At 34.3% G+C, this 21327-nt stretch overlaps 2 protein-coding genes across 2 annotated transcripts; one reads left to right on the top strand and one right to left on the bottom strand.

Annotated features, from left to right (window-relative positions):
• Positions 1-1254: 1254 nt before the first annotated feature.
• Positions 1255-7882, top strand: LOC129916192 (uncharacterized). Its single transcript, XM_055996023.1, has 5 exons — positions 1255-1622; positions 1677-1956; positions 2032-2154; positions 6647-6808; positions 6889-7882. Exons 1-5 carry the CDS (start codon positions 1396-1398, stop codon positions 7702-7704), a joined length of 1608 nt encoding a protein of 535 aa, XP_055851998.1. The 5' UTR covers positions 1255-1395; the 3' UTR covers positions 7705-7882.
• Positions 7883-12865: 4983 nt separating this feature from the next.
• On the bottom strand, positions 12866-19780 carry LOC129915080 (uncharacterized). The gene is made up of 3 exons (XM_055994541.1): positions 15892-19780; positions 15081-15846; positions 12866-12929 (listed from the first exon to the last, which is right to left on the bottom strand). Exons 1-3 carry the CDS (start codon positions 19778-19780, stop codon positions 12866-12868), a joined length of 4719 nt encoding a protein of 1572 aa, XP_055850516.1.
• Positions 19781-21327: the final 1547 nt, after the last annotated feature.

Raw genomic sequence — 21327 nt, 5'->3', positions numbered from 1 at the left:
TTTTTAAATGTTATATTGTTCTTGGTAGAATACGGATTGTGGGACTTCATGTGGGACAGCTTGCAAGTGGGAACAGTCTCATGGGCTTGGGGCATCATCGTAGTCGGATTCAATTTTCATTAATTTTAGAATTAATAAAGACGCGACGTATCCTTGGCACGATATCGGATAGGTTCGACTTCTATTTAATGTGCTCGGCCACGTCTAGCTTTTTTAGCAAAATTTAATGAAGTATTAGTTTTTTTTTATGTTTTCTTTTTGTAATTTTATTTTTATTTGCCGAACCGACGCGAAATAAACAAATTGAAATTATTTTACCGTAAGGTTTTTTTTTAGGTTGACTGACGTTTTATGGTTGTGACCTATTCACAATGAAGTTTTATGTGCGTTCAGGCGATTTGACTTAATTTCCTAGCTAATTTCGTCGAAATGAGATGATAATTATCTCATTTCAAATTTGAAATTTGTATGGGAAATTATCTCATTTCGAACCTCATTTGGCAAATTTGATCGAAATCATCTCATTTGCTCTAGTGAAAACAGGCTATAAAGCTATATTATAAGGGATATTTATTAGATTTTTGTGTACTTAAACACTGCTTAACTTTTTTCAAATTATGGGAGTGTGCTTTATTTATTCAAAAATAAATATCACACTTTTCAAAGTTAAGACAATTTGTACTAAAACACAAGTTTGACAGATATAAGACATTTTTTGCAAACATGGTTTTTTTTAACAAAAAACTTATAAACTTTCAATGCATGACATGGACCAGCGCGTTGTCACTAACAAATTGTCAACGGCAGCCATTAAATAAAATGAAATGGACCGGGGGAGCCCATATGAGATGATTACGAAAATGACAAAAAAGTGTTTTCATTACAAATTATCCAAATTCATATTTGTATGGTAAATTATCTCATTCCGAGGCTAATTTGGCAAATTTCACTGAAATCATTTTCGCTTGTCAAAACAGGCTTGAACACCGTTTATATGGATTTTTTTTTAACCGAAGATTTTTGGTATGTATAAAGAACTCGAGGTGGACAAACGATTCAGATTTCCCGTAAAAAAATTTGAGGTTGCAGTCCTGGCCTTACGGTCATCAATTGAGTCGCTGACGTTTTTTTTTTTCATTTCTTGCAAGAGTATTTAACTTTGTCAGCAGCAGTGTAAGTACGGCATAAGGTTAAGCACTGAATGCTTTCGTCCGCCATATTTTTTTTTCTATCTGTCATTTGTTGTTTTTTTTTTTGACACAGACAGATTTTTTCTGTGTTGTTTTTATTTTTTTTGTGTCTCCTACTCACAAAAAAAAAATAATAAAAAAGAAAATTTCAAATTCAGAAGAATAATTAAAAAAATCTTGGAAAACCAAAATTCTTAAAAACAAAATGGAAGATTCGCAAGACTTTTTGCGATGCAAAACTCCCACCTCACCCGAAACTCTCGTCGCCATCGGTAAAAAACGAAAACTTTCTGCATCGTCTAATGACGAAGACCAACCTGCAGTGAAATATCTTGAATTGGATGAAGTTTTCACTTTGGAAAGATTTAGTGATGAGGTTTTGTTTGAGATATTCAAACATTTAAATACACCTTCAATATATGCATTAAAAAAGTATGCCTTTTCTTTATTTTCTTTGAATTAAATTAAAATATATATTTTTCTAAGAACATGTAAACGCTTTTGGGGTATTGTGCAAGATCATCGTCTTTGGAGGGACATTGACACATTGTCACATAGAAAGACTGTTGAGGCTCTGCGAGATGTATTGGAGCGAGCTCACAAGAAGACAAATTCGATTAAGATAAGTGGATTTTTGGGAAAAGCTGGAGAAGAACAAGACATCGATTTGGAAAATGAAAAACGTTGTCTTTTACAACTTGTTATTCCCAAATGTGAAAATCTAACTGATTTGGAGCTTCAATCAGTTTTCATTGATTTCTCGGCCGTAATATAAATAAGATTTAAATTTTTTTTTTCGGTTTAATACTTTAGTTTTTTTTGTCTATTTTCGTGATTTAAGATTAAAATTCAAGACTTTCCCAAGGACTTGAAGCGATTGGTGTTTAGAGATGTGCATGTACGTTGGCCTGATAATGCACCAACAGTATTTCAAAAGATGGATAAATCTTTGCTTTGGTTGGAGGTAAGTTGTATAAAATACCTTATTTATTATCAGGTAATTAAAGTTAAATATTTCATTTCATTAAGTGATTTTGTAGCAAGTTATCCGCAGAACATTTCTCAAATAACTAAACAATGAGTTATATGCACTCACCAAGATGAGCTGTAACCTGTAATTCAGCTTTTTTTCAATTTCTCTCCAGTTTTACAATATCCTTTTTGATTGTTTTATGTGCTTTTGGCCAATTCATTCTTCTTATTACATATATTTTTGTGGTTTTATAACCTTTGGTATAGAAAATGAACTTTAAAAATTAATTTAATAGTAAAAATAAAAAATAACAAAAAGTAAAATCTTTTCTCAAGCAAAAGTCTGAGATGAGTTTTCTGAGTGTTTGCTCACGCATTTATTTCAAAATTTCTTCAGTTGGTATTCATAAGCTAAAATCAAAGAAGTCCTTAGGTTTTCTTGACGTAGGGAGTGAACTTAAGTGGGCCAAACGCCAACTTGAGTGACGACTCTGAATTCCGCTCTTTAACTCAGTATACACGATTGGAAGATCTTCCAATATTGTCTGATTTTTATAACAACTTTACACCAATTTTCTTTAAAAATGACAAAAAAAAATTGGCAGCCAATCTTTTGCCAACTTTCTATCAAAAAATTGTCCGACTTCTTGCAATAGTATGGACTTGTCTAAGCACGCATTTTTTCTTATTTTCAAATAATTGGACAATTGTTGAGTAATTTGGTCATTGGATGATGTTCTTATCAAAAACATTGTATTTTTTTATTTCTTGAAAACGACAAAACATTTTCGAACCTGGTTTTCTGTATTTGAGAGAATTGACAACAGCTTTAACACCTTATCAACGACATAAAATTCAAATTTCTTTTTTGTAATTATTTTTTAAAATTTTGAAATTGAAAAAAAAAATTCATGCACTATTCCTTAAAATAGCTTTATTTAAAAAAAATAAAGAAGGACAAATTTTTTGGTTTTGCTAAAAGGCATAGCACGAAATTGTAAATTGTTATGTCGTTTCATATATACTTTCAAGAAAACAAGTCTTTATTTAACAAGCTAACAATTGAATTTAGTTTTCATTTTCATATTGTTCTATTACATTATAGCAAAAGCTACTTGATTGATTTCAATTCCTCGTCGCCAAATTGTTATAGGTCGTTTCAAATCAAAAGTCCCATGGAAAATTGAGCAAAAATAAAAAAAACTCATTCGCTTACTGGAAAGAAGCATTTATGATTATATTTTTTTTTCTATCATTTCTTTCATTCAAACAGGCATGATTTGTTGTTATTTTTGAGTTGATTTGTCGCAATGAGCCAATAAAATTGAGTTTTTTGTTTATTTGTTCTCAATTTTATTGGAAGGGAGAAAATAAACTCAGAGTCAGGACTTTTTATTTGAAACGACCTATATATTTTTTTCTTTTTATAATTAACTCGCACTAAAGGGAGTTAAATAAACTTAATATGTTAAACACAGTGCGAGCTTCAGGAAAATAAGGAGGGATTTAAAAGGAGAAACCGATGCACATTAGTTTTAAAGCTCTGGACATTAAAATGGCAGGGAAAAACAGAGGCGGGTAATATATTCCACATTCGTGTGGTGCGGCTAAAGAAAGAATCTCTGTATTTGACGGTACGTCCGAAATTGGGCTCAAGGGTAAACTGATGAGCATTCCTAGAAGCGCGAGTATTACGGTTAAATTTTTTCAGGGGAGGAATGCAACTAGCTATTTCATCTGAACATTGTTTATAAAAATAGCGATAAAACAACGAGAGACATGACACATTACGTCGGTGGTCTAGGGACGCAATTGTCTCAGTTATCGATCTATCATCTATCATTTTGAAAGCACGTTTTTGTATTCTGTCCAAGAAACTCAAATACGTTATCGGAGTACGTGCCCAGATGTGACAATTGTATTCAAGTTTTGGTCGAATGTAAGCTTTATAGATTACAGCTAGATCAGAAGATGAGAAGAATTTCTTGCATCTTCGGAGAAAACCTAAACATTTCGCAGCGTTTTTGGCGACATCGAATATGTGTTCATTCCACAAAGGTGGTTTGTTACACTCATACCGAGAATTGAAAGTTTCTCAGTTTCCTCGATGCAAGTGCCACTCATTGATAGTGGCATGGGTGGAAGGTTCCGTTTTAATGATAGTAAGCAGCATTGTGTTTTTGATGCATTAAATTCTACACGATTTCTTATTCCCCATTGAACAATGCTGTCAAGATCAGAATTTAATGAGCTTATCATATTTTGTCGTTGAAGTTCCACATCCGAAAGACTTGGATGTGAATCCTCAAACGAATATGAAAAACTGAGGGTACTATCATCAGCGAAACAATTTAATGGATTAGAAGTTTCAGAGAGCAGATCATTAATGAAAATGGGGAAGATAGTCGGAGACAAAACGGAGCCCTGGGGCACACCAGCGTTTATTTTGTGGGTTTCAGACTTGAAACCATCCAATACGACCTGTATTGAGCGGCCCGAAAGGTAATTTCTAATCCAATGAAGAAGAGAATCATACTTTCAAGAAAACAAGTCTTTATTTAACAAGCTAACAATTGAATTTAATTTTCATTTTCATATTATTCTATTACATTATAGCAAAAGCTACTTGATTGATTTCAATATAAATAGTTTAAGTATAATATTAACAAGTGTTTTCTATAATGCTAACATAAATGAAATTTTTAGTAATTTTTTGTACAAGCTAAACGGAGGGGAAGTACGTATGATTTTATTGAAATATTTGTTTTTAAAGAAATAACATTAGTTTGAAAAAATTATTTCATTCCAAAAACAAAATTCGATGAAAAAAAGACCATAAAATCGTTAAATTTTAATATTTCAAAAAAATCCTACGTACTTCACTGGAAAATAGTATTATTAAGCTCCACACAAAATTTCAGCCTAATCGGTTAAGAACTGTAGGAGTTAGTTGGTCGCCCGATGGGAGCACAGGATTTTGCGATCATCCTGAACTACGCCGACATTTACAAAATTTCACATCATTACAAACTTTAACATTAGCCTATTCTGTTACCTATGGATATACTTAAACAAACTAAACAAACTTTTAAAGAAAATAATGCTTCTCTTTTGTATTATACACTGATAAAAATGACACTCGAATTTGTGCTTACAAAGTGTTATTTTATTACTTATTACCCCTTAAATGACTACGGAACCAACAATTTTTTTGGGCAGTACAACAGTTCTTCAGTCCCTGAAACTAATACATTTGATTCAACTTAGCTTACTCGTAACCTCCTGCCCGGAGGATGCAATTGAAATATGTAAAATCAGGAAAATTTGAATGCAAATTGTGGTTAGAAGAATTGTTTAAAATTTCACAAATTATGTTTTTGGTATCAGGGATGGAAGATTTTTCTTTCAGCAATATTTTTGGTATTTAATCATTGGCTGTTTTATTTTCCTTGTGTTCAAGATCAGATCATTGTTTTTATTAGCTTTACAACAAAAGCATTTTGTTTTGTTATTGGGCACGTTCAAACACCTATCGGATAGGCTATCTGGGATACCCGTATCTGGAATATCTTTTTGAACAAAGAGGTATCCAGATAGCTTGCCCAAGCAGCTACTAAAAAAATATGTAAATATTGAGAAGAGGAAACTTTTTCTTTTGAGCAAATTACATTTTTTTTATTGTTGAAAAGTACTTGCACAATCGCTTTGACTTTATTTCTTGCAATTTTTTTTATTTTGAAGCTGAATAATAGCCCGAAAAGCAATCAAAATAAAAAAAAGCCAAATGTATATCAGCTGATCACTCGGATACCTGAGGTATACCAGAAATTCTGGGATACCTTCAGATTATTTTTTGACAGAAAATGGTTCGTTTCCTTGCTAATTTTTAACATTGTTTACAACAACAAAAAGCTATCCGATAGCTTTATGTTAGCTCTTTGAACGTGCCCATTGATTCGCAAATTAATCTGATCCGGATCACGAGGAAAATAAAACACAGCTATTAAAAAAAAAAAACTTGCTTGTTATTGCACTTTTTTCTTAGAATCGATTTGGAACTTATGTATGTTGAACGTTTTGATGAACATAGTGTGGACCTAAAATAATGTTTATATAATATTAGCTGTGTTTTATTGGTACTTAGTATTTTACTGAGTAAACATTTGAACGTTTTTTTTATATTGATTTTATTAATCTGATAGTCTTACTGACGATTAAAAAATCAGGGGGTCGAATCACGGCACAAGATTACGATCATACGTTAATGTTTTGTCTTTATGTAATCAGTAGAAAAAGATATGGACACATATCATAGCGCTTCTGTAGTCACCTATATTACAAAGTTTATTCTTTTTATATTAAAAAGTGAAAATCCAAATTTAAAACAATCTATTAATGTCTTCCATTATAACTTTACTATTAATGTTTGTAAAAGCCTTCCATTATAAGTTTCCCCAATAATCTTAATTCTATATTTTTAACAGGAGCTACGTGTAGAATCATGTACTTGGTTCCATCCGTACGATATTATGCTGTTCTCAAAGTGTCCATCATTGAAATTCTTAAGCCTGCGAGGATGCCAAAATTTATCAGACTTTGTTCCATATGGAAGCATGGCATCAAGATTTGGTTTCAAGAAATTAGAAGTAAGTATATTTTATAATATAATGCATTCATAAATCACCAAAATAAAAATAAAATTAACTTATATTCATTTATTTTGTAGCACCTAGATGTCAGAGACACGCCAATTACAGACTCTGATCTGCAGTGTTTTAATGCTGTTTTAACACTCAAAGAACTACTTCTTCAATGTCCCAGCCACTTGAGAAAGAAATCAGATGAAAGCAAAAGCTCTTTGGACCAATTCATTCAATCTAACCACTTTTCGAATTTTATTTCTTGTATTTCGTCTTCAGGATCTTCTAGTTCATCAACATCCTCAGCTAATTCTACATTTAGCGATTCTGCAGATGGCTCAGATCCGCCTGCAGATAATCAAGACGATGCTAGACCAAGTACTTCAAGGCAACGAAATCCTCCAGCAGAACAGGCCAACAATGTACTGATGAGTATTGATTTGCAAAATCATACCAGAATGGTGTATGGAGTTTGTGGCTCATCAAATCCCGAATTCAGAAGACTTCGACACCCTGACAATCCACAAGGAAGTTTTAGTAGTTTCTGGGATATGATTTATCGCCAGGCTGGACCCGACGGTAGACATTACTTGCCACAAAAATCACAAATCTCTCCGATCTCAAATCGTGGTATTTCTTGTTTTGGCCGTCCTTCTAATCCAGTCGATCAGAATATCATTTGGATTCGTATTGGTGATCGACCCAACGATAATTCCTTTGAAAGGTTGTATTTGAGACATTATCAGCGAGTGACCGACGATTCATTGCTTCATTTGGCGCAGTGTTCGCCGAGTTTAGTTTATTTAGATGTCACTGGATCCGGAATAACGCAAAATGGTATTGATGAATTTAAGGCCAGAAAACCAAACTGCGAAGTTGTTTTCGAAGAATTTGACGATTAATTTTAAAATATTATTCCTCGTAAGGTTTTTATTATTCTATGTAGAATATAAGATTGATATGTATGTCTGTAGGCAAATGTTTACAATTGATGTGTAAAATATTAAATTATTCTTTTTCAAAAGACGTGACCAAAATGCGCGTAAAAAAAGTAATTATAAAATACTGGAAATAAAAAAAAAAGAAAAAGTAAAATATTTATCGTTTTTACTTTTTATTTTGAAATGGAACTTAATGGATTTTGAATGGAATTTTCGGTATATATCGATTCAAACACCAAGATACAGCAAGATACAGCCAAACATGGACTCCTGCTCAAGGAGTTTAAAGTGGGCACTAGGATGGGTAAATATGTTGAGTATTGCATTGAGCATAAACATCGAAATTTGGTATTTTAAAATAAATGTTAGTTCAAAAAATGATCATCTTTTCAATAATCAGCCCTATTCTGAGTGAAAACTCCAGCGGAAATGTGTTCGGGAGATGGTCTTTAACTATCAATTGAAAAACTCTGTATTGGATTCTTTCTTAATAGCTCAAGTCGGTCTTAGGAGAACCTCACCAGATATGTGAATTATTATAGACCGAGAGCCCACAGCAAATTTTGAAAGTGGAGGTATAACCTTATGTGAGTATGCAGTTTTATAGCCTTATGCGTTTTAACAACGAATTCAAAAGTCTGGCAGCTTTAAATAAATTTAATAAATTTATATGGTTTCCGAGGGGTTAAATATCGCGAGTTTTCTAATTAATGTGAGTTAGCTAAATTAACACAAAATTACATTCTGATTATAAGGACTGATGCTCTGTCATTTCCTCTAAGCCTGAACATCAATCTGGAAGATGCGATGAATAGAACTCAAGTTTTCTAACAGTAATATCTTAAAAACGGGAGCTGATTAGTTTTATCTGACTTCGATTATGTTAGGATAGCAACAAAATATACTTGAATATGTGTGAGAATATATTTTTTTAGCAATAAAAAAGAATAATTCAAATGAAAAACAATAATTGATTTATAAAGAAATCTTGTATATATTATATATGTAAAAAGAAGCCTTGAATCAACATACAAACAAATGATAAGTTATTTTTTTGAAATTATTTATTTTGTTTTTTTTTTTTTTTTAATTTCAGTCATAATTTTTATGTTACATTCTAGATTTAAAGCTTGCTTAATATCATATATTTTTATAAAAATATGTACAAAAACTTACGGAAAACATAAAAACTTAAAAAAAAAAAAAAAATATTATGAAAAAGTTTTAAATATGAGAAATACGGGTAAATTTGAACAGTGGGTGTGAAAGAGTCAGTTGTAGCCCGTCGCACTTATTCGCAGACAGATTCAATTGTTTAAGAAACTGCACATGCTAGAGAAAATTTATATATATGAATCATGTATTTATATTGATGACAACATAGTTAAAAGCTTCGTTAAAGTGAGAAGAAAAACAAAAGTATGGAATTTGAACCAATCCTTTTCTAGTCTGTTTTTTATTGAAAATTTTAAATAAAATAGAATTTTAAACTCTTTAAATATAGTACATACCTTCAACTTTAAGTTCCATAACAAAAAAAAACTTTAAAATAATTTTAACCGGAAAATACACTTAAAAGTTTAAGTTGATTCGGGACCAAAAATAAAGCATTGAAAACAGCCTTTTTTCGACAATTTTTCATGGTCGATATGAAAAGTTCCGTGATTTTCTCAAAATTTCTGTTATGCCATCTTAAAGAATAGGATTTTTATAACAAATATAACGAAAAATTAAGTCATTATATTGACATCGATATTTCGGCCTATGGCCTACTACGGAACCACTGTGCGTCGGAGGGAACGTAAGCATTTTGCAGAGTTTTTGGCGACATCGAATATGTGCTCATTCCATAGATGGTAGATTGTTATGGACATCATAAATATCTAGAATGGAAAGCGGATCAGTTTCCCCGATTCAAGTACCTCTCATTGATAGTAGAAATAGGGAGGGTTTTGCTTTAACGATTATAAGCAGCATTGTGTTTTAGAAGCTTTTCAAAATTTTAATTTTTTTGTTGATTTTTTTGAGTTATCAACATTTTTAGTATTTAATCATCTCCAAGTCTCCCTCAAATGACAACGCAATGCAACGTTATTAACTGTGTTCCAAAAAAATTCCAGCCCTTAATTTAAAAATAATCTCAAGTCTAAATTAAAAAACCCACGTAGCTGCTTAAGCATCCCACAAACTTTAAAATAAACAAATGAAAATATAACTCAGTATAACTTTCCTCTTCCTTTTAAATGAAAGCTATGTTAAAGAAGATAGCACTCAACTGTTATTTAACTGCATGAACAAACCACATTGCCTCTTAATCCTCACGTTCTACTACTTTCATAGTCTTGTCCTACCTTCTGCTTTGAAATGTGTGTTATAAGTCTGAGGAATGAAAGACAGTAAACTATCAGCAGGACCAAAACCTCAAAAAATAAAACCAACGACCATTGGGTTTCTTTGCACCCAAGAAAAAAAGGAGTCAAAGTAACAGTTGGCTGACTTCTTAAAATCACTGGTACGTCTTTTGAATATAAAGCAGTCGTTTTCATTCTTGTAATGCTAGTCAGTTAAGTTGTAATACGAGTTCAAGACACTATCGCGCTATATTAAATTCTGTTTTTTTGCTATGCCCTTCTCTGATGGTTCTTAAGGTTAAGACCAATATTTCTTTATATTCTATTTTAACAAAACGACAATCATTAGAAATACCTAAATTAAATGAAAAATGTAAACTCTACAAAAAAAAAATATATTTTAAAGATTTGACTAGGTACCTACATTGGCCAAAAAAGCGAAAAAGTACACAAGTGAACATTTTTAAACTGATTTTTCAAACTTGAACATTTTAAGAAATACTTCTTTAAAGGTGTAGGTATCATTTTAAAACAAATCGATTTCAGGTTTGAAGAATGGCAATTTTTTGAATATCAGGTAATTTGAACACGAAGAAAAAAAGGGCGCCATAAAATAAGATGATGACCAACTTAAATCCCACCACCTTAAAACAATAGGATTTCCGCTTAAAATAAGTAGAATCCGATTAAATTAAAGGTGAACTTCATTTCATTTTTATATGAATTTTCATCTTTAAAAACCGACTTAAAATAAAATTTTTAAAATTTATATTTCCACATAAAAATATGATGATTTTCCGCTTAAATTAAGTGGATTTTATTTATATTTGTGCATTCAAGAAATTAAGAATACTTGTCCGCTTAATTTAAGTAGAAAGTCATCTTGGCCAAAAACCATGCAGAAATCCGCTTAATTCAATATGAAATCCGCTTGATTTAAAGTGGTCTTTTTTCTCCGTGAATGAAATTTATATGTAGGTAGGTACTTATAATTTTATGTAGTTTTTAGTTACCATATTCATTTTAATATGAAATGTTAGTTTTATATTTCGCATTACTGTGCAACATCATACGAAATTCATCTTGCAGTCGAATGTCAGATTTTATCGAAGAAACGAATCAATAATTGAATCGTTTATTTTCAAAACATGATAAGTCCATTTTTTTCAAAATAATTCGTTTTTTTAACTGAATATGTTCTTGGGGGATAACCACACCGGCCTTCAAAATATGAAGCATCTACTCAGTCTATATTCGATTTTACAACTAAGCGAAAAAAATTTTTATTGTCAAAACAAAATAAAAATAAATGAAAATAAACAGCAACTTTTTTATGAGTAATTGACCACGCTCATTGTAATTTGAAGCGAAACGTTCGGGGTGAGTACTGAATTGAACTCACTTTATATTTATGTATATAAAACGCGGTTAATCCGAAAACCCTAATAATGTCATACACATAGAGAAGCTGACTACTGACTCAAAATCTTAAGTTGAAAGCGTCTTTCAAGTAAAATAACTACTCGAAAGTCGAAACATTATATTCTATTCCCAAATGCAATTGTTTGATAGACTGAGGCTTTAAAAAAATTGTATATTCATTTTAAAACTAATTTCACATTCGTTTATTTTCAAAGTATGATAAGTTAAAAATCGTTTTTATTTTTTATCTTTTAAACAATCGGTCCAAAAAGTAAATACCAAACGATATTCTGTAGCTAGGTAAAAGTTCTACAAAATATATTTTTTATACATTTTGTTACACTTAACAAAAGAAAATAGAACGTTTTTTTCTTCTCCTGAAAAATTTGAAATCATGGACTTATCATGTTTTGAAAATAAATGATTCAAATTATAACTCAGCTCAGTTTTCACTTAAAATGAAAAAAAAAAAAAAAAAATAAAGAGGACGGGGTCATGACAAACATGACCCCGTGACCTCCCTGCGTATACGCCTCCGCCGCCGTAGGAGAGTACCTTGAATATTACAAGCATTTCAAATATGAGTTCCTAGTTCCGCAAATAACATACCAATACCTACCGTCAAATTTCTATTGAGTGCTTTACTTTTTCGAAAAATCTCGAGTGGGTAAAGCTAACCCTACCCACACTATCCTTAGGCCCATTTCACACAGCGCCGAGAACCGGATAAACGGCCCGGATACACGGTTGCTAGGATACACAATCTTATGGGCGCCTTCACACGTAGAAACCGAAACCGAAACCGTGTACACGGTTCGGGTGCCAGAATGAAACCAAATGCGCTTACTACAACCAGAGACAGAAGAAATATATATTTCTCTTGTCTTTGCTTCAACTTAGCTGCCGTTCTGGTTTCCTTCTCATGTGCTGTAGTCAAGAAAGGGGTTGTTTTGTTTTTTTTTTTATATTTTGATGTCAGTTCGTATTGTGATTTGTGAGGTAAGATAGGGTTGTTTTGTGTTTTTATATTGTGAGGTAAGGAAGGGGTTGTTTTTTTTTCTGTTTAGGTATATCAACATCAAGTCGAAGTGAAACCTACAAGAAAAATTCTTGTTTCTTCTGCAGCTGCAACCGACCGGCTGCCGGGTGTGTGTGAAAGGATACTCATTTTTTGACAAAACCGTGTATCCGGGCCGGATAGACGGTTCTCGGCGATGTGTGAAATGGGCCTTAGCTTCTGCGGAGCCGTACGGATAGAATAATTAAAAAAATTCCTCTCATATAAACACCAATTCGGCCATCTGGATTTTCTAACTAAAACCAGATTTACTATTATTTTCAGATCTCAATTATTGTGGGGTGGTGGGCGGGCAATAGCCCATCAATTCTCTCCCAGCTAAAAAGTCCTTTTCCCTAAATAAAATGTTCACCAATTGTACATTCGTACTAATTGTTCGTAATTAGAAATATGTGCGCACTAGCCGATTTGATTGCAGTTCATAATAGGAATTAGTTAATTACACTGGTCAACAAGGTTTTTGTTACAGACACCAAGATATACTTTTCTATAGGTTTTTTGGGTGCTGAGCTCGAATCCGAAGTCAGAACAATTCTACCACATCACGTTTTTGAGATAATCCCGTTAGAAAATCGAAAATGCCGCTTTTTTACCAGTTTTCGAGATTATTTCTTAGCTTTTGGTTCTTTGTTTTAAATAAATTTGTTAGGGTTTCTAATAGAACTAAATGTTGTCTTTCTAAATCCGTTTAAATCTTTTAAAAATCTCTTATCTTCTTTGAGAAATCTGAAATTGAAATCAACGTGTTTGGTATATCTCATATTTATTTGCTTTTAATAGTAAATCTCGAAATGTTCTTTGCCAATCGCTTTCAAATTTTGACACAACGTTTCATTTACATTCCAGTAAGTTCTTATCTTGTTTTTAACAAGAAAAAAAATTATATTTTTCTCACTAGAAATTATTTAGTATAAGTATCTGACACGGTCACGCTTTGATGTATCTCACTGCGATTCACCACCTTCGCAAATATAAAAACTTGCAAGATTCTAAATGGAACGTTGTGTCAAAATTTGAAAGCGATTGGCAAAGAACTTTTCGAGATTCGCTATTAAATGTAAATAAACATGAGATATACCAAACACGTTGATTTCAATTTCAGATTTCTCAAAAAAGATAAGAGATTTTTAAAAGATTTAAACGGATTTAGAAAGACAACATTTAGTTCTATTAGAAACCCTAACAAATTTATTTAAAACAAATAACCAAAAGCTAAGAAATTATCTCGAAAACTGGTAAAAAGCGGCATTTTCGATTTTTTAACGGGATTATCTCAAAAACGTGATGTGATAGAATTTTTTTGACTTCGGATTTGAGCTCAGCACACCAAAATCCTATAGAAAAGTATACCTTGGTTTCTGTAACAAAAAAAAAGTTTAATTTTGTTGACCAGTGTTATTTTCTATTTGAGATTCAGGACATTGTGAAATTATTTTAAGTTTTAAGCCGTACACAGGGGGAATTTTACACCGAAAATCTTTATGGTTTTAATGTCTTTGCTAAATGAATTGTTTTCTTGGAAAATCTGTTTCATTTGTTTATCATCGGTTGGTCGATGATAGAAGCCGACCAACAAAAGATAGACAAAGTTGATTCTTTCTTTTATTATTATCTTTTATATTTTTCGTAATTATTATAAATGAATAGGAGCTTATTATGTTGCCGGTGTTACTGCAGGGACATAATTATAAGGACAAAAAGTGTACGATGGTTGAATTTTACTATCATCGGGTAGAATGAAAAGAGATTTAGGTTTATAATGTTGTACCCAGGATTAAGGTGTTTTTTTATATATATATATATATATATATTCTCGTAACGTACAGAAGTAAATCCTTTGGTTTTATGAGATTGAGATTTTGTTGTTGTTTGTAAAGTTGTTGACAAGCTAAATATAACATAGGTTTATATAGTTCCAGCTAAGACACTAAAGCTTTATAATGCAATGAAAGGATTGTGTTGTTCACAAAAATAAAGTAGGTACAAATTTGTACATACTGGCAGTAAGTAATTTATTTAATAGCTTTTTTTGATGTTAGATTTCTAGTTGTTAAATTTATAATTAGTTGATTTTTTACTGTCCTTATGATAACAGGTAAAAGGTGTTTTGATGTTGATATTAAAATATGTATACACTTGTTAAAATTTTCTCGGGAAATGAAACAAAGTTTTAAAATACCGCCAAGAGCAGTTTAATTTATTAATACGAATATTAATTTTTATAAAAGGCTTTAAAAAACTAAGTATTTTTACTTTTTTCTTATTTGAGAGGTCATGTGACCTAAAATCACGAGAAACTTTTTTGATTTAAATTAACAAAGGACTCGATAGACAAAAAAATGACTTGCATAAATGACATAGATGAGGAATTGACAATAAAGATGGTTAAAAGAAATTTGTAAATACATATGTAAAACACAGGTGCTGCCAACTTCGTTGTTTTTACTATTATAGTAGGTGACGGACCTAGGCTGGCGGCAACATACTCCCCCCAGTAATTGATGAGGATGATGTCTTCACGGGAGTCTTCTCGATTACTCTTTGTACGTCTAAGATAGCCAGCTTTGCAGCGGGACGTTCCAAAAATTCCGCGGGATGTTTGTACTGTAGCTCGTCTTACTTGATTGTCCTTAGCGACCACTGTTTCAATAACGATTCCCTTGGGCCAGCAGTTCCTTGGCAGTTGCTCATCAACAATTATAACCAGGTCTCCTCTTTCGATGGGTTTCACTCTGTCGAACCACTTTCCTCGTTTGTTGAGATCCGGTAAGTACGCCTTTATCCATTTCTCCCAGAACTGGTTGGCTATTATTTGAGAGAGCTTCCAATTTTGTCTTGATGCGATGACACTAGGATCACATGGTGGTTTTGATCCATTGGACGAACCGAGTAGGAAGTGGTTCGGTGTGAGTGCCTCGTCATCAGATGCATCCAGTGATATATGAGTGAGAGGCCGTGTATTTAATGTCGATTCCACCTCAGCAAGAGCGCATCGTAAGCTCTCATCTCCAACTTTGTGGCTTGGAAGAATTCGATACAGAACGTCTTTTATCGAGCGTACAAGCCTCTCCCAAGCTCCACCCATGTGTGGAGCAGCTGGTGGGTTGAATCTCCATTCCGTATTAGCTGTTGTAAACTCACAAGCAACTCGTCCCAGGTCCAAACGTTGGAGCTCTTCTTTCAACTCTCTCTCCGCACCCCGAAAGTTGGTACCGTTGTCGCAGAAGATTTTAAGTGGTGATCCTCTTCGTGCTATAAAGTTTCTTAGGCACATAATAAATTAATCCGTGGACAAACTATGAGCCAGCTCAATGTGGACCGCTCGAATTGTTAGGCATGTGAATATAGCTCCCCATCTCTTCTCGTTTCGTCGGCCAACAGTTACTAGGATTGGGCCGAAATAATCCACGCCAACGAATGTAAATGGCCGACAGAAAGCACTCATCCGTGCCATTGGAAGATTTGCCATCAGTGGAGCGACAGGTCGGGCGTTCAGGATCTTACAAAGTTGGCAATTTTTACGGACGAGCTTCAAGAGAACCCTTAAGCCGGAGATATGAAACTTTTGCTTGATTTCGTTAAGCACGGTTTCGTGGTTGCAGTGATGAAATCTGCGATGATAGGCATCAACCACAAGGAAAGTGATTCGGTGGGACCTGGGAAGAATTATTGGAGTTTTACAATCTTGACCGACACAATTAGCCAAAGCAATGCGACCCCGCATTCTGAGGACGCCATCTTCGTCCAAAAATGGTGTAAGTTTAAAGAGCTGACTACTTCTTGGTAATGGATAATTCTTGCTTGAAGTACTTTTTTTCAGAATCGAAATTTCTTCTGTATAGGACGTGGCTTGAGCTTGTCGATACAGTGTTGATTGCGCTTGTTGAATGATCTCGGAAGTGAGACCAATATGAGGAAACGGTTGTTTGTGTTTTACCTTGAAACTTAAAATTTTTATATAAAGAATCGAGTAAGCTATGGAACGATACATACCTGACCATCGGCTAAAACGGCAGGTATCGACTAAATTGCAGTTAGGAGCTTTAGACACATGAAGTACAAAGGGCCGAACTTCTTCAGTCGTATTATCGATCGCTGGAGTGTGTGGCCAATTTGGATGTGGTTCTCTTAGGAATATTGGCCCGCCAAACCATTCACTTTCATTGTTGAATTCTGGTGCTGACTTATTTTTGGTAGCTTTGTCAGCGATGTTCAGTTTTGAAGGAAGCCATCGCCATTCCGCTGCTTCGGAAGTATCCAGTATCTCGGCAATACGAAACATCACGAATTGTTGATAATTGCGAGGATCCCCACGCAACCATGAAAGGACCGTTTTGGAGTCAGTCCAAAAGAATTGTTGACTTATCTGGAACTTGTGTGATGTAGAGATATATTTTGCCAAGCGAGCACCCAAAACCGCTGCTTGCAGTTCCAGTCGTGGAACAGATATAGGTCGCTGGGGAGCAACCTTTGCCTTTGCAGATACGATAGTGACATCAATGTTGTTTTGCCATTGAACTCGGAAGTACGATACGGCAGCATATGCGTTTTCACTGGCGTCAGTAAAGGTGTGTAGCTGAATATTTACACCTGGTTCAGAAAGAAGTAAGGAGTAACATCTTGGAACTCTTACGTCAGCAACTTTCGGCAGCAACTCCGTCCATTGGAACCATCTTTCTCTCATATTTTCAGGCAGCTCCTCATCCCAGTCGATGCCCGCTCTCCAAATTTGTTGCAAGAGAATTTTTATGCAAACGACAAAGTGGGACAGGAATCCCAAGGGATCAAATATGGACATCAGAATTCGAAGTACCTCTCGTTTGGTAGGTGGTATATGCCCAGAGAGCACATTACGTTTGAGCCGACTGAATTTTAGCACAAATGTGAAGTTATCCGTTGATGTACACCAGTAAAGTCCCAGTACCTTTTCCGCTACCACTTCGTCCTTTGCCCCAAACATTCGCTTATTGGGTAAACGTTCATCAATTTCACTTAGTGTATTTCGAACCATACTGGAATTGGACATCCAGTTTCGGATGTGGAATCCTGCCCTTGAATGAATCAGTCTGACATCCTTGGCAAGCTGTAAAGCCTCTTGTTCAGTATTGACGCTGTCGATAAAATCGTCGACGTAGTGGTGTTCGAGTATTGCTTCCACAATTCTGGGATTCGTACTAGCGAAGTTCAATGCGTTTTGGTTCTTGACAAAGTGCGCTATGCAGGGAGAACATGCAGCGCCAAACGTTCTGGGGTTCTCTGAGTCGTTAGAGTCATACCACAGGAAACGCTGGACATGTTTGTCCGCCTCCCTTATTCGCACCTGATGGAACATTTCGGCAATGTCACCACAGACGCCAAACTTGCCGACACGAAAACCAAAAAGAATAGTTGTTAATGGAATCAGCTGATCGGGGCCTTTTAAGAGAAAGTCGTTTAAAGAATAACCTTGGCATTTCGAAGCTGCGTCCCAAACAAGCCTGACCTTCGATGGTTTGTTTGGATTCTGTATGATAAATATTGGAAGGTACCATACACGCTCGTGGATAATGTTAAGCTCTTCTGTAGACAGCTTCTTTGCGTAACCCTTTGACACCAAATTTGTTATTTGCTGGTTCAGCTGGTCTCGGAGTTCTTCATTTTTCTCTATACGCTTACGTAATAGGTGAAGTCGACGTTGTGCCATTGGCAGGCTGTTTGGGAGAGAGACGTCATCGAATTTCCATAATAATCCTGCTTCAAAATCATCTTCTTTGTGTAGGCAGGTATTTTTCAGAATATTAATCGCTCTTTTTTCTTCAGCAGACACGATTTGATGTTCAGGAACTTTCACGCCAACATTCTCGAGAGAAAAATAATTTTTCACAAGTTGGTGAAGTTCATTGTCGGCGCTTTGTTCCTGCAAATGAATATTAGAAATTACATTTTTACCTGGATTTTGATTATGTCCATCAGGTCCGTGAACAGACCAGCCCAATCTGGTTTTTGTCGCAATTGGTTGACCAGCGCTGCCCTCATGCACCTTCATTGGAACGCCCAAGGACCAGTTATCCATGCCGATTAGTATTTGTGGCCGAGCTTGATGATACGAGGGAAGCGGCAGTGATGCGAGGTATGGATATTCTTTAGACAGAACACAAGGTGAGCATGTCTGTGTCGGAAGTCCCAGGTTTCGCACTGTTCGCACATTGTCGAGTTGATGCTGGTGGCAGCCATCAGATGTTCCAGATACTTTCAACGATACGATTCGAGAATTGTTTTCAACTCGAGTGGTGTCCGAAGTCCAACGCAGACAAAGCTGTTCGGTTTTCCCTGGCAACTCTAACTCATTTGCCAAACTTTCGTCCAACAGCGTAATGGACGAACCGCCATCCAAGAAAGCGAAAGTAGACACCGCTTTATTAGGTCCATATATCTTCACAGGCAAAATGCGAAAGAGCACCCTTTTAGGCTGCGAGTTTATTTTTGCAGATTGGTGGTGTGTGAGTGCAACTGCATTGTTTCTGGCACTATTGTGGAGAAGTGCATGGTGTTTAGCCACACAATCATTAATACCACATACCTTTGATGAAACTCTGCAGCTGGAATACGGATGTTTCCCCAAACAGTGGCGACACAGATTATAACGGCGTAATACATCCCATCTGTCAGACAGCTGAAAACTTTTGAACGTGTCACAATTCACAATGAGATGGTTAGCTCCACACACGACACATTCGTTCATAACACGAGGTGCGGCTTCTTGTCGTTCACACATCAGTTCGTCGTTTACATCAGCGGTTTGTGTGTGTAAATATGCACGTTGTTTATTCTCCGGACGTCTTTCAATGGTAGGTGGCTTTTTTTCAGATGGTAAAGATGTTACACCCAATGTCGTGACAGAGCATGCAGCCTCAGCAATGTCATACAGCCATTCACAAAACACCAGAAGTGTAGCTGGTTGCAGGTTTTTTGCAAATATGGCCCAATTCAACAAAAGATGCGGTGGAAGCTTATGGATGAATTCATTTAACAGCATCGGGTTGTTCAGGTGGGCATTCAGGTTCGTTGCTTCCATGGTAGCACAGACATTTTTGATTGCTAGGGCATATTCGATTAACGATTCCAGCTTTTCAGCCTTTGGAGGTGTAACGTTTTTGGCCCTTTGAATCAAGGAATGTATTATTTGCTCTGGTCGTCCGAATAGCATACAGGGCCGTCTTTAACTATCTTGGGGCCCTTGGGCACACAAGAATTTGGGGCCCTTTTGGAAAGTAAAATAAGTACAATGTTTGGCTAAAAAGCAATGGTTGGTTAAAAAGGGCTGCCAATATACCGTTCCATATAAAGTACCTAGTGTCTTTATTATTGGTAGGGGGTGCCAATAATACGCGCATTGAGACATCAAACGTTGCCACTGCCAATAATTGTACATTTTATACTGCCAATAATTTCCCTGTACCGGTTATAAGTTTCTGTTTGAAGAATTGGAAAAAAGAGCTCAAACGGATTGATAGATTCGCTAAAAACTCGATACAGACGATTTGTACGTGATTTCCAAGAGCCGTTATTTTCTTTTCTCTTCTTTTCTTTTCTTTTCTTTTCTTTTATTTTCTTTTCTTTTCTTTTCTTTTCTTTTCTTTTCTTTTCTTTTCTTTTCTTTTCTTTTCTTTTCTTTTCTTTTCTTATTTTATTTTCTTTTCTTTTCTTTTCTTTTCTTTTCTTTTCTTTTCTTTTCTTTTATTTTCTTTTCTTTTATTTTCTTTTCTTTTCTTTTCTTTTCTTTTCTTTTCTTTTCTTTTCTTTTCTTTTCTTTTCTTTTCTTTTCTTTTCTTTTCTTTTCTTTTCTTTTCTTTTCTTTTCTTTTCTTTTCTTTTATTTTATTTTATTTTAATTTATTTTATTTTATTTTATTTTAATTTATTTTATTTTATTTTATTTTATTTTATTTTATTTTATTTTATTTTATTTTATTTTATTTTAATGTCTCCTTTTTAACGGATATCTCCAATATAAAGTTTTCGAGATATTGCAATTTTCTCAAAAACGGATAAGGATTTTCCTTTGAAAAAAAACATGTAATGCTGCAAATAAGGACGCACTTTTGAAATAAGAAAAATATTTTTTTGAACCGTTATTAACGGTACCTACTTGCCATAGAACCGATTTCTTAATGTAAACGACACAACCGATTTTAATGAATATTTTGACATAAAAAGGTTTATACAAATATTAAAATTAAGAAAACTTAAAAAAAAAGTTATCAAAACATTGATGTACCGTCGATGAGCCGGCAATAGTTTTTTCTTAAACGTTTTCTAACGGAAAAAGTATTGATGTTTTTTTGCCAACGAATTGATTCTTTTTTCGTCTTTTAATACGAATCTACACATATTTTTACACTGATTTTAACACGCACTACAAATTTGACAGTTTCGCGAACTTCCAACGAAATTATTATTTAAGGAAAAAGATAATGGAAGAGAATTCGTTGTTTTAATCAATAATAAATAATCTTACCTACAGTGGAAAAAAAAGTTATTTTTCTTGTTTTTTGAAAATATTATTGTCTTATTTTTTGGAAAATTTAATTTGGGTTTGGTCGTTTGGATTTAAATGAGAATAAATGTGTGAGGGAAATTTTCGTTCCTTCGGGGCCCCCCTGAGAATGGGGGCCCTGGGCACGGGCCCCGTGTGCCCTTATGGTAAAGACGGCATTGATAGCATACGAAGAGTGCGTATTACATCAGGAACCAT

The sequence above is a fragment of the Episyrphus balteatus genome, chromosome 3 (genome assembly GCF_945859705.1).
Source record: "Episyrphus balteatus chromosome 3, idEpiBalt1.1, whole genome shotgun sequence".
Taxonomy (NCBI): domain Eukaryota; kingdom Metazoa; phylum Arthropoda; class Insecta; order Diptera; family Syrphidae; genus Episyrphus; species Episyrphus balteatus.
The sequence above is the reverse complement of the archived record's forward strand: the minus strand, read 5'-3'. Positions and strand labels throughout refer to the sequence as shown.

Bases quoted from the DNA above. Each gene is read 5' to 3' on its own strand.
- LOC129916192 (XM_055996023.1), top strand. From the start codon at position 1,396: ATGGAAGATTCGCAAGACTTTTTGCGATGCAAAACTCCCACCTCACCC. The intron at 1,957-2,031 runs GTAATATAAATA...TCGTGATTTAAG, and splicing joins TTTTCATTGATTTCTCGGCC to ATTAAAATTCAAGACTTTCC. The intron at 2,155-6,646 runs GTAAGTTGTATA...TATTTTTAACAG, and splicing joins AATCTTTGCTTTGGTTGGAG to GAGCTACGTGTAGAATCATG.
- LOC129915080 (XM_055994541.1), bottom strand. From the start codon at position 19,780: ATGCTATTCGGACGACCAGAGCAAATAATACATTCCTTGATTCAAAGG. The intron at 15,847-15,891 runs GTTTGTCCACGG...GAAACTTTATAG, and splicing joins CCACATTGAGCTGGCTCATA to CACGAAGAGGATCACCACTT. The intron at 12,930-15,080 runs GTATGTTGCCGC...CATTTTATTTAG, and splicing joins CTCATCAATTACTGGGGGGA to GGAAAAGGACTTTTTAGCTG.